Source organism: Ochotona curzoniae, unplaced genomic scaffold, assembly GCF_017591425.1.
Source record: "Ochotona curzoniae isolate NIBS_2020 unplaced genomic scaffold, NIBS_Ocur_1.0 contig_3819, whole genome shotgun sequence".
NCBI lineage: Eukaryota > Metazoa > Chordata > Mammalia > Lagomorpha > Ochotonidae > Ochotona > Ochotona curzoniae.
In genome coordinates this window covers 57,869,912-57,896,924 of record NW_024466004.1, presented here as the reverse complement: position 1 = coordinate 57,896,924, position 27,013 = coordinate 57,869,912, and the positions used below count along the sequence as shown (strand labels likewise).

General features: G+C 44.1%; 1 protein-coding gene across 1 annotated transcript in view; it reads right to left on the bottom strand.

Moving 5' to 3' along the window:
• Positions 1–425: 425 nt before the first annotated feature.
• The window catches only part of SLC22A16 (solute carrier family 22 member 16), a 29,970-nt gene continuing 3,382 nt past the window's right edge, over positions 426–27,013 (bottom strand). Inside the window, exons 2-7 of the mRNA XM_040983526.1 lie at positions 23,553–24,011; positions 19,571–19,688; positions 9,405–9,933; positions 2,048–2,175; positions 931–1,040; positions 426–471 (exon numbers count right to left, since the gene is read on the bottom strand). Of these exons, the coding sequence (XP_040839460.1) occupies positions 426–471; positions 931–1,040; positions 2,048–2,175; positions 9,405–9,933; positions 19,571–19,688; positions 23,553–24,011 (1,390 nt within the window). The remainder of the gene's footprint in view (positions 472–930; positions 1,041–2,047; positions 2,176–9,404; positions 9,934–19,570; positions 19,689–23,552; positions 24,012–27,013) is intronic.

Below are 27,013 nucleotides of genomic sequence, written 5' to 3'. Positions count from 1 at the left end.
TCTAAACCCTTCTGCTCTCTTCTTAACAAATGTAGGGTTTCCATGTAAACTTTCTTTGAGAAACCTGCTACAAGGCTCTGCAGTCCCAGGTCAGGGCAACTTGCATCATGCATTGCAATGTGCCAGTGGATGGTGCCATGTCACCTGCAGATTCCATGAAGACCTGAGTTTTATCGGTAGAGTAACCCAGAGATCCACCGTGAGAACCCAAGCTTGGAGATTGTTTTTTTTTTTAAATCAAATGTTTGGGGGTTCTGATCTAATGTCAGCCTTAAGAACCTTCAGATAAGGCCACCAATGACCATGACACTATGGTTATTGTTGAATTTAATCTTGTCCTCTCCCAAAGTCAGGTGCTACTGTCCCCCTACCCCGAGCATCTTAGAAGGTAACAGCATTTGGAGACAAGACCTCTAATGAAATTTCTAAGTTAACATGAAGTCATCTTGCTGGAACCCTGATCCATCAGACCTGGTGGGAAGAGGGACAGACATTAGGGGCACCCCCACAGGATAAGACTGTGGGGGGACACAGGGTGAAGGTACTGTCTGCACCCCAAGCAGAGAGGTGTGGGGAGGAACTGCTCCTGTGGATGCTCCCAGCTGGGACTTGCAGCCTCCAGCATCTCTGCCATGAAGCCATGCGGTCAGCGGGTGTGGCAGCTCCTTGGGGCCACCTGAGGCAATGTGTACAAACAACATCAGCATCGGGAGATGCACCGTGCCAGAGGCGGGGGCCCAGTCGGCAGCAGGTTTGCAAAGGAGGCAGGGGTAAAGAGTGGATTTCAAAGTGATTTCTCCAGGATCCTTGCTGCTGGGGTGCAGACGGAGCCTGGGACTCACCGTGGCATTTCCTCTGAGCTTGTGTGGTGGAGAGGGGAGGGAATAACGAGATGCCAGGCCTGTGAAGGTATCAGAGAAACACCCTCACCTTACCACAGTCGGATACAGCTCTGCCGTGTACAGAAAAACAAGGCCAAATGTCGATCCTACGAAGAACTTTACACAAATAATTGCCACATATATGGTCTTAAAATATTTCTGAAAAAATATGAGCAGAGTAGAAGGTTAATCAATTAGTAGTATTTAAAGGGCAATATAAAAATATTTTTTTTAAAAACAAATATTCTCCTTCCTTCAGTATTTTTCAGAATGAAGAGTTTTATTTTTTTCTGTTTGAACTTTTTCAATGAACTCCCGTCAGGTGTTGCCAAAACTTTCCATCTCTGTCACATGTGGGAGACTCAAACTGAGTTCTGAGTGCTTGACTTCGACCTGGCTGAGGCTTGGTTATGGCAGGCATTTGGGAAATGAGCCAGTGAGGTAATGCTTTGTCTTTTGGATTTCTAAATAATGTTTCTTTTCCTGTAAGGAGTGCTTTAAAAAGATTTATCTATTCATTTGAAAGTCAGAGTGAGAGAGAGAGCAGAGAGGAAAGCAGAGATTTTCTGTCCGCTGAATCACTCCCCAAATGGCAGCAACAGTCAGGGCTCTCCAGCCAGAGGCCAGGAGCCAAGGACTCCATCCAAGCAGCATTTCCTGCCTCCTGCATGCAATAAGAGAAAGCTGGAGCAGAAGCACGGATTAGGCAGGATTCCACCAGCTTGATATGCAGGTCAGGTGTCTCAAGTGGAGACTTAACCCACTGTATCTCAATGCCCACCCCAAGGAGAGAGATTTAAAATTCCCCCCCCCCCCAATACAATTATGTTTATAAACTGCAACACTGCCCATTTCTGGACAGTGGTATTATGGACTATATATATACATACCATATACTATATATATATATACACACACACACACACTATATACATTCTCTTCATTTTTATACAATGAGCATGTATTACATGCATAACAGAGAAATAACAGTTTTAAAGAAAACATGACTTTAAATATGTATACACTGTTCATGGGTTTGAACTGTATTCATTGTCCATGGCCTGAACTGAGCTTCAGATTAATTATAATGTGCTAACAATCCTTCTAAAAATAAACCTGTCAGAGTATGGCTAACTGTTCCCAACATGAAACAAACAACAGCTTACCCAGGGGAGCACGATGATTATGGTGCAGAAGATAGCAATGCAGAAGAGGTAGAAGGCCTGGCCATTTCTTCTTCCCATCTTATTGACCAGGACACACGTGAAGTTGTAGGCAGGAATTTCCAACATGGCTGTCATTGAGAGTCCAGAGGCCATCCATTAGACTGGCAGCTGCCTGCCCACGACACCCACCCGTGCATCAGCGGGGCCTGTAGGGGCTTCTGTCTATGTGAGAGCGAGCCAGGGGCTGCCCATCAGGCTGCAGGCCCACCACTTTCACCCCCACTGGGAGGACAATGCTTCTGTTGTCCACTTAGCACTTGCTGCCTGCCAGAGATCTTATCTCTCTCACTAGACTGGCTGCTGCCCCAGGGCACAGCGTGGTGCCCAGAGGATGCACCTGTTGAGTGAATAAATGAGCAAATTAATAGACAACAGTGATTATTTCTGATCTTCAGTTTCTCCCCGAGCTCAGGGGAGGGTTTTTTCTTTTTTCTTTTTAATCAATAGCTTCAAACTCAATAATGGTTCGAGACAAATAAACATGGAGGTCGTAATGCAGAAAGATCCAAAGGCCAATAGTCCACAACTGTATAGGCAACGTGTAAGTTCTTTGTGAGTCTCTAAACCTCAACATGGAACACGAAACACAAGCTCCGTGTCCTTTCCAGCACACTCCTGTGCAGCTGAGCCAAGGGGCTGAAGACTAACTGCGACAGACAGCTCCATGTGTCCTGGAAGGAATGTGAGTGCATGGCAGGCAATCAAAAAAGAGCACCAAACTTCCTCTCTCTATCACAGACAGTGCCTTGACTGCTCCTGGGCAAGCTTAGGCTCACCTAGCTGGAGGTCTCACACACATCATGTTATGTCCCGGAAACATAGCAAACTTCGGCCCTGATTTTGCACTTTTTTTTTTTTTAATTTGCTTAGTTATTTGTGAGGCAGAGTTACAGAGACAGCAATTGAGACAAATACTCCATGTGGGCCTCCCACGTGGGTAACAGGAGTCTAGATCCCTGAGGCCTTCTACTGCCTCCTCAGAGCAGGAGCAAGGGGCTCCCAAGGAGGTGGAGCAGCCAAGATTCCAGCGCTGCAGGTGGCAGCTGCCTCTTCCCTTTACTGACAAAACCAAGAAGTAGCAAATTTGGTGTTGCCTAAGCTCAGAAATCAGTCACAATCACTTAATAGATTTGAAACCTGAAAGTATAATGTTTCAAAAATACAATACAAATTCCTCCCCCTTCAGAACTGGGCCTTTGTTTCTGCTCTTTTTACTCCCATCACAGCGAGATGAGCCCATAAATCTAGGCATGGATCTGTTGACTTGAGAGTCCCTCTCTTGAGGAACCCGGGACTGACTCTGGGATGCAGAACCAAGCACAACCAGCCTGGGTGGGCGCTGTCAGCCGCAGGCGTACAGGGCACAGGCAAAACTGCAGAGCCGGCAGGGCCTTCTAAGGGGCGCACACTGTCCTGCGGTCGGCGCCTCCCTCACTTCCCTCCTGGTAGCTTTCTTTCCTCTAGCTTTGGCGCAGCCCCAGGTCATGGCCACGACGGTGCTGGTCAGCCACGGCTTGGGGCAGCCTCCAGAGAGACAAGGCAGGGGTCTCAGGGTCTCACACCGCGTAAGTTGTGCATCTTTCCAGGGCACACGACCCTGACCTCAGAAATGGCTCTGCCGCGGGTGTTCGGTGAAAGCACTGGCTTGGGATGGGGTGAACCCAACACTGGGAGCCTCCAGGCAAACAAGGTCCCTCCCTTTTATTGAGTGAAGGTGAACTGCTACCTGTCCGGACTGCGCTTTCCTTTACCAAACAAGGCAATGATTGTGGGAGTGTCGCCTGCTGGTAGGCCCGGGTCAAGCCCCGCCTTCACAACCAAGATTGCTAAGGACCTCTTTGGCACTGCAGGCCCTGTGTTTCCAAGTCACAGCTCTTCCAGCAGCCGCCTCTTCTCTCAGGTCTGGCTCAGGGGACTGGGTGCTTAGCCACAACCAACATTCTTGGGGGAGGGGCAGTGGTGGCAACTGGACACAGCCAGAGAGAAATGTCAAGTGTGCCATCCGGCTACCCACGTCCCACAGGACAGAGCCCTGGATCCACTTCCACCTCTACTCCTGATGTCACCTCCACTCTGTGCCGTGCACCCCAGAGGCAGTGCAGGATGGCCAAAGTGTCTGGGTTCCTGTCACCCCATGGAAGATCCACATGGAGTTTTCCTTGCTCTTGGCTCTTGCCTGGCCCAGCCCTCACTGTTACAGGACTTTGCTAGAGTAGAATGCTGGATAGAAGATTTCTCTCTGTCATTCTGCCTTACAAGTAAAGAAATGAAACTTTAAAAAAAGGAATCAAGGGCCCTGTGTGAGTGCTTCTTGCATTGGTATTCTAGAGCATGGAAACAGCACCCACCTTCTCGGCTTGACCAGGGCTGGGATTTCCACGCTGTTAGCAAGGAGGCTTGGTTTCCTTGGCATTAGGACAATGCACCACGTCTGTCCTCATTTAATTACATGCCAGCCCTCTAGTCACTGGAGCCCACCCTGCCCCTCTTACCATATAACCCCAAGGTGCAGCTCGCAGCAACTTCAAGCTCATCAGCTGCAGGTGGTACAAAACTGGCCTGAAACTGCCACCAGTCCCAACCACCCCAAGAGATGGAAGCTTGTCCAAAATTTCCTGTTAGAGGCATGCTGACAAGAAGCACCTCTCAACAAGAGTGCTGGTCAGGAGGAAAGGACATGAAATGGCCAGCATGGCAGGTGCAGGTCCCAAATATGAGCCACACATATTTGTCTCTGGAAATATTTTCATGTTCATGGGATGGCCCAGCTCCTTTGGTGCATCTCTACACCAGTTCAGAAATTGTATCACAGAGACTGGAAGCTCAGGCTTTCCTTTGCCCACTATAGCCCTGGGACTTTCTCTCCCCCACCAAGGGCTTTCCTTTGTAGGTCTGTTTTGGAAACACTACATTGTTTCTCAAAATGATATGCAGGCTGAGCTTGGAAGTGAAGACTCTTGTTACACACTGGGGCGGGGGGAGGGGGAGAGTGGCTCCATCTGCTGCCAGCATTGTGTGGTGGGTGGGACCAGAAGGGTACGACCTTGGGGTCTGGGTGGGACGACTTCCAGCAGCCTGTTAGCTGCTGCAAGGTCCCAGGCCAGGTCCAACTTCATGTGTGTGGCCCTGGCTCCAGCCGTTGTAGCCACGTGGTGAGCTGAGCCTGGGTGGCCAGTGCACCATTTGGTGCCAGGCTCTGCCTGCTGGCCACTGGCAGCAAACTCTGGGGTATTGGGGATATGGAATTGCTGCCTAGGTCCGTCCATGTTGAGTCCACTGTTCTTGTGGGATGTGAATCAATCCTGAAGGAATCCCAATGACAGAGTAACTTTTCCTTGAATGTAAGCAAGGGTACTGAGACCTAGTGGTTTGGAGGAGAGAGATCAGATGATCTTTATGGATGAGACTGATATACGAGTCTACCTATGAGTCCTGTGTAGAACTTGTTCTCACCGAACAATGCTAACCACCACACACCAGCCCATGCCAAAGCTAGGGCTGGGTGTTGTCTAGCAGGGCCAGATCTTAGTACCTGAAAGAATGCTAAATCAGGGTATGGATCACATTAGGCAGGGCCATGACACTATCCAGCACATGAGAGAACTATTTCCGGGGGGTAGATTCTGTGTGGGGTATGTGGGCCAAACACTGTGGAAATACAAATCCCACTGGTTAGCTCAAGAGTTGGAGTGGTGATGGGCTGAGCTAGGTGTGACCATGGAACCTGTCATCACTCACAGGTAAAGGAATTGACAACAATCTGGGCTGGTCAAGGCAGCAGCACCCTAATGTGCATCCTAAAACAGGATATGGGGTGGGCTGGACTGCAACATTCACCAGCTCATACAAGGCCAAATGTCAAGCACTTGACTAATACCCACTGGCATGTATGAGAATTGGGTCTGGGAGTGGCTCAACTGGGGGAAACTGGAGAACTCGCCTAGTGGGTTACAACCTTCACTGATGATCACATGCTCCAGGTCTGGGGGTTGGACAAGCTGGGCAAAGTAGCTCCAATGGCTGGCTAATATGTGGATTGATTATGGAAGGGGACCGACCAGGCAGGGTGGAGCAAACCTTAGCTCACAACTAAGAATAGAAATCTGGTTGGAGCACAGGTCATGCTGAGCTAGGCTCTTACACTGACTGGTCTGCATGAGCCAGGGATGCTAAGCCAGCATCTAAGGCAAAGGTCAAGACAGGTGAGGGGCTATGCCAAGCTGAGTCAGAGCAACCACTGGCATGCAAGCAATCTATGGCTGGGAATAGGTCCAGTTGGGGAGCTAAGAGGACACCCTAGCTGATTTGGGGTTCACACTGGTGAGTGCAGGGACCGGAGTGGGGGCTGCGTTTTGGTCTGGATATGGCCGCAGTCTCCCATGGCACAAGTGTGGACTGGGACTGGACACACCTAACCAGGCTAGACTCCAGTACCATCGGGTACTCTGGAGGACCAGGGTAGATGTAGGACACACTAGGTGTCTGCCCCTACTGAGCCATTTATGCGCAGTGTCTGGGTATGGACAAACCTTGCCTGGGCTGAAACATTCAACAGTAAGAACCAGAATGAGTTGGAGGTCAGTCAGGAAAGGCCACTATTGTTCCAGGACAGGAGGTGGACTAACTAGGGCTGTGCACACCCACTAGTATGTGCAAAATCTGGCATTGGGAGAGGTTCTGATGAAGGAGTCTGGGCAACTCCTCTGGCAGACACAGTCCCTGCAAGTGAGTGCAAGAACCACGATAGGGAGCAGCCCAGACTAGGCCAGGGAAAGGTACCTACTGGCATACATTTTGGCACAGGCTGGTGGCAGACCAGGCTGAACCAGTTTGTATCACCTGCTGGTGAACCTGAGCACCAGAACAGTGTGGGTTGGGCCAGGTTTGGTCACAACACATACCAGTACACATTACAGCTGGGATTGGGTGCCTGCTGGACTGAGCTAGACTGTAACCCTCACCAGTTGGAAGTGGGGTGAACCAGGCCGGGTCAGACAACACTGGCAAATGCTGAGGTGAGGCAGGCCATGCCAGACAGTGTCGCAGCACCCAACCAGGACATGTAGGAACCAGGGAAGAAGAGGGTAAAGCTGGCAGCAGTAATGTGGAGGGCCTTCCCGCTGGAACACCAGTCCCACTGGAGAGCTTGAGTTGGGATGGAGACAAACCAGACCAGGCAGAGTTACAACACCTGTGGGTCTCGTGTGAGCCAGATCAGGGAAAAGCCAGGCTTGGTTGACTGTCCCTACTGGTGCAAGCATAAATCAGAAAGGATGAGGGTTGGTTGGGGTTTGCTGCAGCATCAGCTGGCAGGAGCTGGCATTGGGGGCTAATTCTGTCAAGTTAAACTTCAGAATCACTTGGAAAGTACATGATCCGGGAGTAACCCAGTAGGGAAATAGTGGGCACCTTCCTTTTGGATTACCACTCCTACTGGAGAGCATGAAAACCAAGATTGGGGCAGACCTGGCTGGACAGAATGGTACCCACCAGTATGTGCATGAGCTGGATGGTGGGCCTGGTTGGGTGAACTAGGCTTCAATGCCCATTGACATGTAGGCGAGCTGAATGGGATGTGGGACAGACTAAAGAAGTCTATGGTACATACTGGCAAGCATGGGACCCAGGGCAGGGTGCAGACCTGGTGGGGGTTACTGGGAGTCACCCCGACTGGGCTGCAGCTCCCACTGGCTTGTGTGAGGGCTGAGTATGAAGTGGACAGAATCAGGCTGGTCTGCAACACCCATTGGTTTGTGTGGAGGACAGGATTGGAAACAGAGCTGACCCAGCAATTGCAATGAACAGCATATGCATTTGCTGGTTGGGGCAATGGACTGTGCTGGGCCCTGCACTGGCAAGCACACACAAGGATCAGGTCTGGGATCATCTCAGATGAAGTTTCTTTGGGCATCTCCCCAGTCAAACTGCTGGACTCAGAACCCCAATCATGAAGGGAATTGAAGATCCATGGTCTGACCATGGAGTGTAAGTGTCAAAGCAGAGCCTCCTCAGAGGCTCAGACAGAGCAGTGGACAGCATATCCAGGTGCACATGGAGGATATGGCAAGTCCATCAGAACCTACAGAGGACATCTGGTACTACAACAGAGGATGGAGGACAGAACAAATCAATCAACTACCCCAGTCAGGTGTTGGCAGTGAAAATCTGGGCAAATGGAGACTCTAAGGTGGACTATGTCAGCCAGTGGATTTTACAGTGATTTCATCGGGCTTGGAATGGCAAGACTGGCAGCAATTCAGAACTGTTGAATTACCAAAACCACTCAAGCTGGACCCTCGGAGCATGTCCCAGATTGGGGACCTGGGATGGCTGGGAGGCTGGGTGGAGCTCCTCCCTTTATCTCCTTCTTTCCCCAGATAATAATAATAATAATATATAATAATGTGGAAACAATAGTCTTACCCACTTTCCTGTAGCTCTTGACCCTTTGTGCCCTAATCAACTATGTAAAGATAGTCAAAATAAAGCAATTTTTAAGAAAAGCTCTTGTTACAACTGTATCTAGTAACTTGCCCCCCCGAGAGGAGTAAATGTATTTTCTTAAAATGATTTCCAATTTTTGCTGTGGTCTAATGAATAAATCTGGATGGGTCATCAGGGCAAATATTTTTGAGATTTTCTTACTTAATACAGGCAGCCTACACACAAATGACCAGGAGTTAATGCTTGATGGAGAAATGTGTACTTTCTCCAATGAAGTTCGGTATTTCTCTAGAGTTTAATTCAAACTTGGCTTATGCCAAGGGTCACATTTCAAGATATCTAAAGCCATTTTAACCTGCTACTAAAATGCGGGAAGCATGAAAATCCACATTTCAGTTTATTAATCACATTTCTAAATTAAGCATATTTGAAGATGGGAAGTTACTAGATTCCCAGGATGTATCACATTTTAAAAAGATAGCATATGTAGCACACAATTTCATTTGTGTTAAAGCATGAAATATTTATAGGCACAAGTATATGGAAATGCATAGAAGAAGAGGTAAAAGGGTCCAAGCCAAACAGCACACAAGTTACCTTCGGGCAAAATTCTCTGAGGATGGTGTTAAGCAGGATAGCAATGAGAAGACACAGGAGGGAGGAGTAGCGACTAGATTCTTTTGCTGCATTTTTTTCCCCAGAAAGAAAATATATACATGAATTAAAGTAGAAAGAATAACACTGAAAGATACGGTAGTACAGTTAGTATTCCTTTTAGACAGACAATGAAGACACACTAAGAACATAGAAGTTACATCTCATTGTCACATTTAACGATGTTCTAACTACTTACCCAGGAATAAGAGGTTGAAGTAGTAGTCACCGTCATCTAAATGAGAAGGCCTCATAGACAAAGAGTAGAATCCAAAACTTGCCGTGAACCAAACCAGCCAAATACTCAGCGTTCCTGATGTAACATTCCAGCTGTAAAACAGATCTAAGATGTCGGGCTTCTTAGCTGGAGGTGATTTGCTATCAACAGTCCCATCCAGTGCCAGAACCTCACACAGGTCACAGGTGCCGGTGCGGTTCCACATGGCCATCATGTCCACTAGCTCTTGCGCTTCTTCGTATTTTCTCTCTGAGATGAGCCAGAACGGGGACTCGGGGAACATCCAACAGCACAGGATACAGGGGAAAGTCGCCAAGCAGAGGATAACTTGATAAACCCACCAGGTCTTGACGTAGTAGCCCATCAAAGCCACCATTAGCCCTCCAATCGTAAAAAAGCTATGTAAATTCATGGATGCCCACGTCCGAGACTTCCTGCCAATGAATTCAGTCACATAGACAAATCCCACCACGAAATAGCCACTGGTAACCTGAAACACAAAGTAGGGAGGGTCTGTTGGTAGTCACATGGACTGCTGCTGAGGCGTCTGAAAAATCACATGCAGCAAAAACCAGCAGGGCCAGGACTGGTTTCTGAAGTCTGCATCGTATTCACAAGACAGCTCTGAAGCCCACGCAGCCATCCTTCCTCAACGGGTCCTTTTGTCTCTCTGCTCCCTCCCCACCCCAAATGGTAACACACACACACACACATGTTATACACTGATTTTTGTGACATTTAAATGTTCCATTATAGAGTGGACTTATTTCTCAGGTCCCTGTGAATGCACATACCAATTTTTCTGTATAAAAGAGGTCTAATCATGAAATCCCGATTACTAAATGGGTGACTTCAAACATGCAAAAACATCAGCAAGAGCAAGGAAAGTTCGTGTCCTTAGGTGACTGACGGACAGGAGCTTTCAGTGAAGTGACTGAATGGAGATTCAGCAGGACAGCCAGTGAGGAGGAGAGACCGCCCAGGACACTCTGCCCTAGCCAGGCGGTCACTCAGCCAGCCACAGCCTGCATCTATGCAGCTGGCTGCCAGCAGGGAGCTGCCATCCTGTCAAGTCACTGTGGGGAGAAGGTGCTAGCTGCCATGCTGTGGCAGCTATAACTGAGGAACGCATCTACAGTCCTCTACTGAACTGAGCTCAGCAACCACTTTGCTCTAAAAAGGGAAGCCACATTGTTTTCCCTCCCCTCGCCCAAACCCTCAAAGCAAACGTCTCCAAGGGCTGTGCAGCGTCATGCACCTGATCTCTTTTATCCTTTTTGTTACTTTATATTTAGGTGAGATACATAAATATAATGTATTTTATAATGCAGATTTAGGATTACAGTGAGAGTTCCCAGCCTTCCTCTTTGCAATGACACCCTTTCGGTTCACTTCATAGATACCCACAGGCTTAACCCTCCATTAGGTACGGAATTTAGTAATAGCAACAACAAGAAAAATATAGGGAAAAAAGCCCCACAGTTCCTCAAGGATATAGAGAAAGGCAATGACATAATCAATGTCAGTTTCTCTCATAGACCACAATTTTTTTTTTTTTTTGGCACTCTGTATAGTGGCTGCAACAGATAAGGGAAACCATGGTGTTTGCCTTTTTGGGTTTGACTTACATAGCTAACACAGTGTTTCCCATTGCACCCATTTCGTTGCCAAACAAACCAACCAACCAATCAGGAGTTTATTCTTATGGCTCAGTGGTATTCTGTTGTGCATATATACATTGCATTCTCTTCACTAGGGATCAATCGTTGGACATGTGGGTTGACTTCATGTCTTAACTTCTGCAGACTGATCTTCTGTAAACATGGAAGTAAGATAACTCTTACGCTTATTTCATGTCATTTGGGCAAGTTCCTAGGAGTGGGATGGCTGGGTTATGTGCGAGGTCTGTTTTTCAGATGTCTGAGGAATCCCCATACTGTGCTCATCTGTATTCCCACGGACAGAGAATTGGGGCAAGCATCTTTCCCCCACATTCTTGACAGCATTTCATATTTTCTGATTTCTGTGTGGTGGTCTTTCTATGGAGTGAGACAGAAACTCGTTGTAGATTTCATTTGCATTTTCCTGACAGCTAGCTAGGATGCTGAACGCATTTTCTTCTCATGTGTCTTTGGCTTTTTAAATTTTACCCTGTGAAAAATGCCTCTTTTTGTGCTTTCCCATTTATTAATTGGCTCATTGGTTTGTTGTGATTGATTTCCTCAAGGTCTTTATCACTTCTGGATATTGATTCTTTATCAGTTGCACGGTTTGCAAACAGTTTCTTCCATTCTGTTGGTTGCCTCTTGGCTTTGTAGAGCTTTACCTTTGCAGCGGCGAAGCTTAGCGTGATGCAATCCCATTTGTTCGTGTTTGCTCTTCTTGCCTATTCTTCTGGCGTCCTTTCCATGAAGGCTGCCAATGCCAGTGTTTCACAACCAAGTTTCCTGATGTTTTCTTACCGCACTTCGATGATATCAGGTCATAGATTTAGACCTGTGATCCACTTTGAGCTGGTTTTTGTATAAGGTATAACGGGGTCTTGGTTTATATTCCTGCATGTGTAGATTTGCTTTTCCCAGCACCACTTGTTGAAGAGACTGTCCATTTTCTGGGAACTAATTTTAGTTTGTTTGTCAAAGATTAGTGCATGGATTGATTTGTGGGGTTTCTATTCTGTTCCAATGATCTACGTTGTCTATTTTTGTAACAGTACCAAGATATTTTAATTAATATCCTGTAGTATGTCCTGAAATTTGCTACTGTCCAGCCTCGGGCTTTGTTTTTGTTGCTTAATATTGTTTTAACAATAAAAAAATTTGGCATTTCCAAAAGAATTTTAGCATCATTTTTTTCTAGATCTGAGAAGAGCATTTTTGATATTTTGAATGGGATCACACTGGATTTGTAAACTGCTTTGAATGGTATGGACATTTCAATACTAATTCTTCCAATTCACAAACAGGCAGGCTTCTTCATTTTTTGGCATGCCTACTTTTCTTTTTTACTGTAGTGATTTTTCACATCCTTGATTAAATTTATTTCAAGGTGTTTAAATTGTTTATAGCTAAGTTGTTTCTCAATCATAGCATTGTTTGTTTATACAAACACTATTGACTTTTGTGTGTTTTGCATCCTGTAACTTTACTAAACTTTCTTCTGAGATTCAGTAGTCTCCCAATGGAGTCTTGATTTCCTTATGTATAGGATCACATCATCAGTAAATAGGGATATTTGACTTCTTTTTCAATTTGTCTCCCTTTGATTTCTTTTTCTTGTCTGATTGCTCTGGCTAAAACTTTCATAATTATTTTGAATATCAATGGTGAAATTGAACATCCTTGTTTGGTTTCAGATCTTAGTATTCTAACTTTTCTCCATCCCATATGATATTTGCTTTCACTGAGTTAAGAAATGTTCCTTTGATATACAATTTGCTTAAGGCTTTTTTTTTATGTAACACTAAAAGTTGTTCTATTTTGTCAAATGTTTCCACTGTTTCTATTGAGATAATCATGTGATTTTTATTATTCACTTTGTTAATATGATGTATTACATTTATCGATTTGCATGTGCTGAACCATCCCTGCAAACAAGAGGTAAGTCCCACTCAGCTGGGTGAATGATCTTTCTGATGTGTTATTGAATTCAATTAGCTAGTGTTATTATTATTTTTTTGAGGATTTTTTTTCATCTATGTTCATCAAGGACATTGAGTTGTAGTTCTCTTTGTTGCATATTTTTCTGGTTTTGGAATTAAGGTGATTCTGGCCTCATAGAAGGAGTTTGAGATAATTACCCCTCTTTCAACTGTTTTGAATAGCTTGAGAAAAATTAGAATTAACTCCTCTTTAAAAGTCTGGTAGAAGACAGTGGTGAAGCCATCTGCTTCAAGGCTTTTTTTGTTGGGAGAATCTTTATTACTGATTCAATCTGCATGTTGGTGATTGGTCTATTTAGATTTTCCAACTCTGTGACTCAATTTTGGTAGATTGTATGTGTCCAGAAATGTATCAATTTTTTCTGAATTTTCCAATTTGTTAGCATACATTTGTCTGTAGTAATGATTTTTATTATTTCTGTGGTATCAGAAATAGCAGCTATAACATCTCATTTTTCATCTCTGACTTTATTAATTTTGGCCTTCTCCCCTACTTTTTTTTGGCTAATTGGGCTAATTGTGTATTTATCTTGTGTTTTTTTTTCTTCAAAACACCAGCTCTTCATTTCAATGATCTTTTGTATCATTTTGGGGGGGTCTCAGTTTTGCTTATTTCATTTCTACTTTTCATTATTTTCTCCTCCTACTAATTTTGGATTTGGATTGTTATTTTTTAGGATTCTTGAGATGCATTCTTAGATTATTTATTTGATATCGTTCCAATTTCTTATTGTAGGCACCAATTGTTAAAAATCTTGCTTTTAACATTGCTTTTTCTATATCCCATAAGTTCTGGTATGTTATGTTGTCTTTGTTCATTGCCTTTATTTCCTTTTTGATTTCTTCTATGACCCACTGTTTATTCAAGAGGATGCTGTTTGATCTCAGTGTGTTGGTATATTTTCTATAAATTCTTCTGCTTTGTTTTAAAGCTTTACTTATTCTTATTGGAAAGGCAGATCAGATTTATACAAAGAAGAAGAGACAGAAAGCTCTTCCATCTGCTGGTTCACTATACAAATGGCCAGAACAGCCAGAGCTGAGCAGAAGCAAGGCCCAGAGTCAGGAGCTTCTTCCAGGTCTCCCATGCGGGTGCAGGGTCCCAAGGCTTTAAGCCAACCTTTACTGCTTTCCCAGACCACTGGCAGGGAGCTGGAAGAGAAGTGGAGCAGCTGGACATGAACTGGTGCCCACATGGGATCCTGGCATTTACGAAGCAAGGATTTAGCCACTAGGCTATCATGCCAGGTGAACAATTTACAAATAGGATTACCACATAACTTAGCAATTCTAACTTTGGGTATGTCCCAAGGAACTGGAAGCAAGGATTCCAAGAGATATTTACACACTTGTGTTATTCACAACACCTAAATACATCATGGACTCAGTGTCTGCTGGCAAATGAACCAGCAAGGAAAATGTGGTTAACTGCATATGTGGCCCTTATTTACTGTTAATGGACATGGTTTCCCCTTTGCAGGGTGACAGGGCTCTGGTGATGTATGCATGTATAGGGTTACACACACAAACCCACTGTATGTCCTTTGATTACCGAAATTACTGAATTCTATACATAAAAGCACTGGCTATCCCTATCTGCCCTTAAAAGGTTGTGATGAAAGTTTTATGTCGCATGTGTTTTACCACAGTAAAAAAAAGCTGGGAATGAACTTCATTTTGAACATTTGCCTATCTCTAATCTTACAAACTTGATGTTATAATAATATGTGACTCTTGGAACAAAGAATGAATCAGATGATGAATTTTGGTGGGGGTGGGGAGGATTTAAACAAATTGGAATGCCTCCTAAAAAATTATTTCATATTTTACTTTTATGAGATAAATCATTTGTCTTTGTAAAATTATTCTGGAGCACCACTCATCTACCTAAAAGCCTTTCTTCATCATTTGAAACTCATTGTTCTCCCCTGAAGGTTCATAATGTCATTATCCTTGTGAATATCAATTTTTTTACAGATTCATTTATTTGAAAGGCAAGTTTTTTTTAATTTATAGAAGTTTGTATTTATTTGCATTCATTTGCATGCATTGCTGGCTCTTGGAGATGTCTTTCCTTAATTTTATTTTATTTTTATTTATTAATTACATTGCATTATGTGACACAGTTTCATAGGCTCTGGGATTCCCCCAATCCCTCCCCCTACCCTCCCCCCATGGTGGATTCCTCCACCTTGTTGCAATATTACAGTTCAAATTTGGTCAAGATTCTTACATTGCAAGCATATACCAAGCATAGAATCCAGCATCTTATTGTCCAAATAAATTCAATGGTTTCTTAGGGAGACCATCTCTGGTCTGAAGGCAGAGCTGGCAGAATATCATTCTGATCAATTAAAAGTTAAAGGCAAAATTACAAAGAGTGAGACAGTGTATGTGTGTGTGTTATTTGTGTGCATGCACAAGCATGTATGTAGGGGTGTGTGTGTGTGAGAGAGAGAGAGAATCTTCCATCCATTGGTTCTTTCCTTAGATAGCTGCAGTGACCAGGATGGAGCCAGGAGCAAGCAGATGCATCTAGGTCTCTCACTTCGGTGGTATGGGCCCAGTACTTGGTTCATCCTCTCTGCTTTTCCTAGGTCACCAGCAGGGAGCTAAATAGGAAGTGGAGCTGGCAGGAATTAGGCTAGTAGGATTCTTTGCTTTTAAGGAGTATTTGTGGGTCCAGTATGATGGCTCAATGACTAAATCCTTGCTTTGCAAGCATCAGGATTTGGAATGGGCACTGGTTTGTGTCCTGGCTTCTCTACTTCCCATCCAGCTCCCTGTTTATGGCCTGGAAAAATAGTAGAGGACGGTCCAAAGCCTTAGGACTCTGCACCCATGTGGGAGATCCAGAGAAAGCTCCTGGCTTCCGGCTTTGGATTTGTTCATCTCTGGCCATAGTAGCCATTTGTGTAGTGAATCAGTGGATGGGAGATCTTTTTCTTTGTCTCTCCTTCTATAAATCTGATCTGCATTTCCAATAAAAATAAATAGATCTTTTTTAATTTTAATTTTTGAAATTTATCGTACAATTCTGCCTAGGCCGGGATTCCCCTCCCCCCAATTTCCACCATCTTGATTGATTTTTCCCATCATGTCACACTTCTTCATAAGAAGTTACAATTCTATCAGTCTGCTATGTAAGTGTGTCCCGACATTGCTGATGCAGACAATGTCAGATAGTTCATCAACCCATTGTCTAGGTATATCCAACACTTTCATTGGGAGTCCATCTTTTGTTTGAAATGGATGTTGCATTGTGTCTTCACTTCTGAATATGGTAGTCTCCTTTACTCCACATTCCAATTTGTATGATGGATTCCTTACATTAGAGAGAATACATGGTATTTCTCTTTTTGTGATTACTTATTTCACTGAGCATAAAAGTCTCTAGTTGGGACCATCTAGTTGTAAATTGCATAATTTCATTTTTTTTGATGATGAATAATAATCCATGGAGTAGATGTACCACAGTTTCTTTAGTCATTCTTCTTTGGATGGGCATCTGGGTTGCTTCCATGTTTTTGCTATTGTAGATTGTGCTGCTGTAAATATAGGATTACAGATACCCTTCTCATGTAGTTTTAATTTCTTTTGGGTATATTCCTAGGAGAGGGATAGCTGGGTCCATTTTTTTTTGAAGAGTATTTGTAATTCTCCCTTCATGTATAAGCTTTTCAATTCCACCTTGCATGAGAGAATCACAGTGAGGCTGGTCAGGGGGACATTTCCACAATCTGACTCCAGGAGGAAGTGGGGAGGTAGGGGATGCAGGCTACTCTATTGGTGGTTGATTTAATATTTCTATGGCAAAAGCAATTGATAACTGGTATTGGTAGCTATTCTTCAATTACTGTGGCAATCTAGAGGTTCTATGACTCTAATAACTGTCCATGGTCTTATATCATAAAATTTATTCTGTCTCCTAAATTCAAGCCAACAAGCCTGTTCCCAACCAAATTATATTAGTAGCCTAGAACCCACAAATAGTTTTATCCATAATAGAAGCATGAGTACTGCTAACCTTAACTAATTTAGTTAAGATTAGTTCCCAACAACCAGAACTTAATTGGAGAATGAATTAATGAATCCTAATCCTATCATTATCCTCATGATCCAACTTCATCATGACCATACCAAGAGGCAACCCCTTAATTACAGTTCTATCTTGCCTTTCCATAGAAATCATGACACAGTGAGGCAATCATACATGCCACACCCACAAACCTAATCTTTCTTTCTCAGGAGAGAACAGCCCTTTTTGCTTTCTCAGTGACCTCTGCCACCTGTTTCTAACATTATTTTTAGGGCCCCATATACTATAAACATGGCTTAAAAGAAAACACTGCAGCCTACGAATAATATTGAATTCTATTCTTCAGGACTGCTCCACTCAAGATCCTAGAAGTAACTTGGCAAGCACAAGTGGCTATTACGGCAAACAACCCAAGCGTGTGAACAGCGTCTGCTCTGGTGAATTGCCTGGAGAAATGAAGCTGTAACATCATGGCCTGTCAGGTCTTTCAACGATCATTATATCTCCTAAGTGTATACTGCTTCCTTCTACTTGGTTCCTCAACTGGATTCACATGGTGTGTTCAGATTGCCTAAACAATTCTAAGGGGTGCCCACAATCCATTCACAGCCATCACCTCCATGGATAACTCTCCATTCCTCATGTCAGTATCTGACTCCACTACCACAGAGTGGCCAGAATAGCACAGCATACTTCCTGCACCATTTTGAGGGTTCACACAGTCTTTAAGAGACAGGGTTATATCTTCATCATCCTGTAGGATTTGCCTAATGACCGCCCTGCCCACCATCCCTATCAGTTTCCATCCATCTCACTCCTTCTCATTTCTCCAGAGAGACAATCTTGGGTTCTTTCTCATCTGAGGACAGTCACATGTGATGTTTTCTTTCATTTACCCTTCAGAACATGGAAGTTCATGACCTTCCAGACTGCAGTGGGACCCCTGTCATGATCAGCAGCTGTATTTAGTTTGGAAGATGGCTGATCAACACCTTGTCTTACCATTGCAAGACAGAGTTAGGGAAGCTGCTGAGTCCGGTTTACTTAGCACTCCCCTCTGTTGGCAGCTCACAGAGGTGTCAAATAAATAAATCTTCCTGACTTTTGAATACTCAGATTTGCAGGACATATACTCTGCCCAGGAAAACAAAAGCAGAGACTCCCAAAATGATGGCTACACTCACAAGGTGCTTCTGTGGATTTGGCTTCATTTTTTTGATTGCACGAATCAATACATGGTATTTCACAAGTCTGAAACAGGTATTTTTAAGAATTATCCTCTCACGGGTTCCAAGAGGACTGTCAAATTCTTTCAGCACCTGTGTCCCTGCGGAGCCACCAGCCTCACAGAAAGATCTGTCTGTGTTCACTTGGGTAACAAAGCCATGTCTCAGGGCAAGCAGAACTTATGGCTGCCACCTTCTATCTTAGAAACACTTTATATTCCTGAAAGTATGCACTAGCCTGTTTTTAACAGTGCAGTCTCTTCCATTCTAAAGCTTGTTAGGGACCCTCCCAAGCTTTGGCTGTCTGGGTGGGTTTCTAGGAGCCCTTTCTAGCCATTAGTGAAGCCTCCACAGTGGAATCCCGACGTTGTTCCCTGAGGGTGGGGATGCAGTGATTTCCACTGAGACGAGCAACCTTGGCTTTCCTGGGGGCTCTCAGGCCTGTCTTGCTGCAGGTGTTCTATGCCTGCCCTGCGCTACACTGGACAAAAACCATGCTATGCCATGCCTGCCCAGCGAACTCCATCAAACCTCACTGCTGCTGCTGCTTAAGAGATGGGAGACCTGTCTGGTAACCTCACCTATATTCTGTGCTTGCCGGGCCACTGCTTGTCGTAGCTGCCACTGTGATGCATGCCTGCCCCATGCCAGGCGCAATCCTGCAGGAGCTGAAGCTTCATCTTGCTGAATCCTGACAACAACCCAGTGAGACAGACACAATTTTTGACAGTTTACAGAGACAGTTCCCAGAGAATAATGTTTGCTCAAGCCCATCAGGTAACAAGCCAACAGCTGACAAAGCTAGTATTCCAATTCCATGCCCTTGCTGCTCTCAACATGGTTCTAAAGCATGTTACACAAATTATTCTAACAACATACCTTATCTGTCTCCTTGCCCCGGGTATATAGCTCCCAACTAGACCAATGCAATTGTTAAGAAATTAAAACAACAAACAAAAACCTGCCTTCAGACTCGTGGATGTATATGCTGTGTGCCAGGCAGAGTCCAACACAGAGAGCTTCTGCCTGATCAGCAATGTGTTTTGATTTAATGATTTTCACTCTGAAAGTGAGGCATTCACATTCCACAGAAAGACTCTCACGTTGCAGTGAACACATGACTGTCCTCTAAATGAACAAAACAGTTTGGGCTCACTTTGGAAATACTGCAGTGGAATGAAAAAGCAGCGAGAGAACTTACCATGGCCAAAATGAAGCGTGAAATCATGAAGATGTAGTAATTAAAGGTGAATGTGGCCAGGATCCCAAAGAGAAATGTGCCTGTGTTTGTAAACCATATGGCTGCTTGCCTTCCCTTCCTGAAAAACAAAAACCACGAAGCTCAGAGACGAGGTTTGGCTCAAACAGTGGATGTGGGCACCTGTGTTTCATAGAAGGGAATGCTCCTGATTTTTTTTTTAACAGCCTGTGCACTTGACTGTCATTTATTCAATTTTTTTTGGGGAAATCATGAGTTGATTTAAGCTTTCTTTCAGAGATCTGGAACCAAGCTGCTGGGTGCACAGAGATGAGCATGAGGCATGGCCTGGGACCATGGACAAGAGGAGGGAGAAGGTACCTTTTTCCCCTTGGGATTTGGGCTCTGGGACTAGCTGGATCTCCCCCCCGACCCCTGCTACCATCCTCTGGAGGTTCTGACAGCTCTTGTCAGGGCCTTTTAAACTTTGGGTTCCTGCTGCCAAGGTGCTGATTTATAATCTCATCACTGAGAGATGTGTTTCTTTGAAACAAACAAATAAACAAGCAAACCCAAAAAAACAAGTACTATTCTTGATAAATCGAGAAAACTATGATACAAATTCAAATGCCATAAAATTCCACTTTGAGCATATAGAATTTGTTGGCTTTTCATGTATTTACAAAATTTGGCACTTGTCATCAGCCTGTAATTCAAGGACCCATTTGTCACCTGGAGCAGAGATTCTGTACATAGGAGCTGTCACTCCCTGTTTCCAGCTCCCTCCAGTTCCTGACAATCACTATAAACTAGTTTGTCTCTACAGATTTTCTTGTACTTAACTGTGCATACAAATCCAGTCAAGCGGTATGTAGTCTTTTGTGTCTGACTTCTTGAATATCTATCTATCTATCTATCTATCTATCTATCTATCTATCTATCTATCTCTCTATCTCTCTATCTATCATCTACAAGGGCAGGGGACAGAGACAGGGGTAGGGGTTGAAGCACATTCTTCTGTCCACTTGCAACAATCGGGAAACAGGAGCTCTATCCAGGTTTCTCACATGGGTAGCAAGAATTCAAGTATCTTGAGCCATTTTCTGTTGCTTCCCTGGCACCTTAGCAGGAAGCTGGATTGGAAGCAGAGGCAGGACTCAATCTTAGGCCCTCTGATATGGGATGTGGGTGTCTCAAGTGGCTGCTTAACCTATTGTGCAACACCTGCCTCATTGTCATTTTGGTTATGGCTATGCTAGTGGGGTGGGAAGTCATCTCTACTGTGGATCAGATTTCCATTTCTCTGTTAATTAAGGATATGGGTATTATTTCAAGTGTTTATTGGGCATCTGTGTTTATTCTTCAGAGAAATAACTGTCCCAGTCCTCTGTCCACCTTTAATTGGTCAATCTCTCTCTCTCTCCTTTTTAACGTTACGCTGTAAGAGTTCCTTACATATTCTGGATCATAATCTTTCACCACATGTCTGATTTACAAATATTTTCTCCATGCTGGTTGTCTAGTAAGCAGCAGTTTTAAGACAAAAAGAACAATTTGGTTTGGAGACGCTCAGATTAGCTTGAGAGAGAGAAAGAAAGGCTTTTAGTCGAGGCAAAGGATTTTATTAGTCAGAGGGGAGAGTCTGACAGATCCTTCCCTGGCAGGTAATAGCCTGGGACCGCTTCCACATGGCCAGGTGACAGTGTGAGGAAAACTGTCGCCTGGGGCATAAGGCCCTGGGGTTTTATACATCTTAGGCATGGGGGACGGGGGATGGGAGAAGGCAGCCGCTCCTTTACTTGTGCATTCCAAACACGGGAGCATCTGCTTGACTTGGAACAGAGTGGTGGAATTGAAGAACCTAGGCGTTTTCTGCCTTTTGTGATTCTGCCTTAATGGCTTGGCTGGGGGCTGTGTGAACCTCAGGCCTGATAGTCTACGTGACACCCGGCAGGACACCTGGCAGGTCACGTAGGCAGACCACTCCTCAGGAAGGAGGTACCTGGTGTTTGATAAAATTCACAGCCCAATAGCTCGTCGATTTGTACTTTTTGAAAGTTGCTTGTTTCAAACCCACCAATAGAAGCCTGCTAAGTCATGACTGTATAATTAATAGCCTAAGATGTATAAGAACTGGGGGGCTTGGGCTCGGGGGGCTCTTTTTTGGCTCTGGTGGCTCGCGCGTCTTTTGTCCTCCTTGTGGATCCTTGCATCCTCGGCTGCAGCTGCCCCTCCCCCGCCCTGCCATGCTGGGCTGGGGGAGGTGGCTGGGAGACCTAGGCTAACCTGAATAAACCACCTTTTTGCCTCAGCACCGACTTCAGACTTGATGATTATCTGGGGGTTTCAAAAACCGGCACAACAGAATCACCTCTGCTCTTCCTGCTGATATCTGGGGGAATTTATCAGATGAATAAATCTGTGGTCCCCACTGATGTTGAGCCTTGGCTAGAGGTTTGGTGGGGGCAGGGAGCCCATAAAGGCCTACAAAGTACTGCCCTTCCTTCAACCCATCAAATTGTCCAAATTTGAATCACCAATGCTGAATACCAACCAAATTGTCTGGCAGGCAACCGGCTCATGCTGCAGCTCTCCCCACAGATGCGGGAGGCCCATGGGGCTTTGAGTGTTTCCCTGTTCCCTGTAACTGTGGGAGCCCTGCATGCTACGGCTATGGGAACATAGCAACACTTCAATGTTAGAATGAAGACAAAGAGATTAGTGAGAGGCCTGAAAAGGAATTCAAAAGCACGATTGTGAGATTACTCAAAAATCACAGAGAAACAAATACACGAGTAAAATCCACACATGACATAAATGAGCGATTCTGCCGAGAGGTAGATACGGAAAAGAGATCAAACTGAGATATCAGAAATGAAGCATTAAATAAGCTTTTGTTTTTAAATGCACTAGGAAGTTGTAAAAACAGACTCTGTGGCAAAAGGAGCTATAAGACAAATTCTTGGAAATCCCTCACAGAAACTGAAAATACTGTTCAAGATTTATGGGTACTATTAAATAGCTTCAAGGAGATGTGGAAAGAGAGAATGGACTAGAGGACTTTTCTGGTGACACCTTAGCAGAAAATGTCCTTAATTTGGAGAAAGTAGACACCTATAGTACAGGAAGCACGAAGAACTCCTGTAGACAGGATCAGAAAAATCTTAGCGAAACTTTGAAAAGTAAAACATAAAGAAAAGATTTTGGCACTTGCAAGGTGAGGGTTGAGCCACTGAGTCATTGAGCCAGGCCCCCACTGCACTGATTTCAAGAGATGTGATCTTTGGGAGGCCATGAAGTAAAGGATGGAATCGCACCCTGATCACAGAGCTCCAGGGTGAAGGACATCACAGGCGTCCCCTCCCAGGCTGCAGCGACAAGGCACGATGAGGTACCATCCTGGCAAAAGAGAACAGTGCTTGACAGTCACCACTCCTGTGAACTTGTCTTGAGCTGCTCAGCCTCCTACTGTGTGAGAAAGAAAGTTCTAGTGTTTGTAAATCACCCAGTCTGGGGTGTTTTATTTTGGAAGCACCAGGACAGGTGACAGATTAAAACCATGATAACATGATTGACTATTTAGAATCAGGTTAACCCTCTAGAACAGCCTATTTTAAGGGGGAAAAGTTCAGAGTCGTATCAGTAACTGCTGAGTGGTTATAGACACAGGGCATTTCTTACGTGACATATAAGGCGATACCATTTTCATCACCAGCTTGTAAGTAAGGAGCCTGAAACATAGACAAGGGCATTTCCACAATAAGTGGCAGAACCAGAATTTGAACCCAGGCAGACTATTTCCAGGACCTATTCTCCTACCTCTATGCTGTTTCACATCTAAGCAATGGATCAATAGATTGGTGGGATTAAGATGGGCGGCATGAAAATGACTGAGTTGTGGATTTAACTCCCTGTGGGCTAGGAAAATCAGGTAGGAAAATGACCTGTACCCATTGCCAAAACAGTCCTTAATATCTCATCTTACTTGTCACAAAAGTATCCAAAGATGATTGCCCCCAGTAGGACTCCAAACATAAAAAATGGCTGGAGCATACGAGTGAATATCTGCTGGTTACAGATCAGTTTCATGGTGCCATTAAATTGCCTTCGGTCAGACATGTAGCCTTCTGGGCAAGAAAAGTCATGGCTGCTGTTCTCTGCATGCTGTGACTTGTTGTCCCTGTGGACTTGATTGCACTTTGAGAGGTCCCATGCCTCACCATTCTGCAGTTCCACTGTGATGGGTTTCTTATGGTCTGGGGACATGAAGGCCCAAAGATCCTCCAGCTTTGCAGCAGAAGCGTTGAGGTTGGCAAATTTAGTTATGTTGCTTGGGGGCTTGCAGGTCTCCTCCTGGGAGATTACCAGTAACATGGAAGCCACGTAATGGATACCACATGACATGCTCTGGAATGCACATACAAAATAGATGAACCTCTGGAATCTGCAAAGAGAAGAAAAGCTGGTTATTCTATCTAGAGGCTTAAAAAAAGAAGAAAAGAACATAAGAAGATATGAAGGTTCTCTATTACATTGAGCTTAGCTTCATACACAGATGGGCAAATACAGAAATGACTATAAATAGGTTTATAACTTTGGGCTAGCATGTGTGCATAAATTTATCTAGTTGCATCTATTAAGACACCTAGAAGCAATGACAGCCTGACAGTAACTGCTATGACCATTATCCAAAGCTTTGTTTTTAAACATCACTACCCACTAAAAAGGAAAAAAAAGGCACATTTTTAATGTCAAATTTTTATTTTGAATTTTTGAATTTTATGGCACAATTTTGTATAGATTGAGATCCCCCCCATACCCCACCCCCTACAGATTTTCCCCATGTTGCTACAACAGGGTAGTCCTTCGTAAGGAGTCATAATTCCATCAGTCTGTTATTTAAGTGTGCTCCAACATTGCTGGTACAGACAATGTCAGACAGTCTAGCATCCTATTGTCTACACATTTCCAACAGTTTCACTGGGAATCCATCTTCGATTTGGAAGCAGAGATTGGAAGCATATTGCTTTGTTTCCCCACATCTGGATATGGTAGTCTCTATTACTCCATCACCACACATTCCCACAAATGAGAAGCCATGCAGTAAGATCAAGAGGCGGTATGAATTAGAACGACAGCAGCAACAACAACAACAAAATTACAGCACCATGAAAAATGCACCACTAATTAACCAACACATGGATGATAAAAGAGAAAACACAAAAGTCTCATGGGTAAAATGATGCCACCATGTAATTCATGAGCCAGCGATGAATTTGACAAGAGAAATGAAAGTATTTGGAAGATGAAAAACATAAAAGAACCATGGGATGCAGCAAAAACAGAAACAAAAATAAAAACAAAACAAAACAAAAAAATGGTATGGAATAGGTTACTGAAGTTACAGTTCGCATGGTGGTTTCCTTATATTAGAGAAAACATTTGGTATTTATTCTTTTGGGCTTGACTCATTTCACTGAGCATAATGGCCTCTAGTTGGGACCATCTAGTTGCAAATGCTATAATTTCATTCTTCTTAATAGCTGATTAATATTCTATAGAGTAGATGTACCACAATTTCTTTAACCACTCTTCTTTGGACGCATATCTAGTTTGTTCCCATGTCTTTGCTATTGTAGGATATAGGATTACAGATCCCCTTCTCATATGCAGGCTTCATTCATTTTGGGTATATTCTTAGAAGCGGGATAGCTGGGTCATATGACAGATTTATTTGCAAGTCTCCAAGAACTCTCCATATTGATTTTCACAGTGGTTGTACTAGCCTACACTCCCACCAGCAGTGAAGGAGGGTGCCTTTTTCCTCACATCCATGCCAGCAGGTGTTGTTAGTTGAGTTCTAAATGTAGGTCGGTCTCACTGGAATTAAGTGGTACCTCAATGTGTTTTTCATTTGTATCTCCTTGACAGCTAGGGAACCTGAGCATCTTTTTATATGTCTGTTAGCCCAAAATGGCTCATTTTAAGACCAGTACAGGGAGAATATATGGAGACATAGAAAATTTAAAAGTGTCAGAAAGTAAGACTGTGCCTCCCAAAAACAAAAGGGTGAGGATGTAGCAAAAGAACATAAGAAGCCACCCTCAAAGCGCTCCCAGTGGCCAAAACTGAAATTATTTGAGCAACAGACCTATTAGTATAATATTACTCACTTGCTCTCCCCCCAAAAGTATAAAATAAATACAAGAAACTGTGTAGTGATGGTCCATTTGATATGTCAGTGTGTATACTTTCAGGGAGGCCAGAAACTGGTGACACATCCTTTCTGGGTGTCTATCACCCAAAGAGACCAGGTTTCAATCAGCAGGCTAGGTAGCGAAGATCATCCTCACCAATGGAAGTGGACATCATCCCTGGAGAAGCCTGAGTTGAGCAAAGAGACTTGGAAAGGACAAACCTGTTCTCTCTGTTTAAACTAACCCATCCATAAGCACTCCGAGATCCAACATCCACCATCAATCCATCAGTTCTCAGGCCCTGTTCTGGGGACTGAACCACCTACCTGGAATTCCTTGCTCTCCTCCTTATAAGCATTTCATTATGGAATACTTTGCCTCCACAGCAATGTGAGCCAATCCTACAATAAATCTCTGTCACACACACACACACACACACACACACACACACACACAAACACACAGAAGCAGCTTTCCATGTTCATCATGAAATGTGCATCTGTGGGTTCAACCAACCACAGGTTGAAAATATCTTTCTCTTGGGCCCAGTGCGATGGTGCAGTGGTTAAGGTCCTCGCCTTGCATGCCCGGGATCCCATATGGGCGCCGATTCTAATCCTGGCGGCCCTACTTCCCATCCAGCTCCCTTCCTGTGGCCTGGGAAAGCAGCCGAGGACGGCCCAAAGCTTTGGGACCCTGCACCCACATGGGAGACCCAGAAGAGGCTCCTGGCTTCGGATTGGCTCAGCACTGGCCGTTGCACTCACTTGGGGAGTGAATCATCGGAGGGAAGATCTTCCTCTCTGTCTCTCTTCTCTGTATATCTGCCTTTCCAATAAAAATAAAATAAATCTTAAAAAAAAAAAGAAAATATCCTTCTCTCCCTGCCAAGTAATTGTGTCTATACCAAATATGTATAGACTTTTTCATATCATCATTCACTAAGCAACACAGCAAAATACCTAGCTACATAGTATTTACATTGTATTAGCTGTAATAAATCTTGAGTTAAGTACATGGGAAGATGTGCTTATAGGCAAATACACCATTTTATATTAGACTTGAGTATTTGCAGTCTTTCATTTCCTCTGTAGGTCCTGAAACCAATTTCCTCACAGATATGGAGGGAAGACCACATATGTGCATGTATGTGCTTTGCATGTATATGTCTTGTATGTGCATGTGTGTCTGTATGGATCCTGCCAATTTCTCTGGAGGACCCAGACAAACACATGGGACTGATATAAAT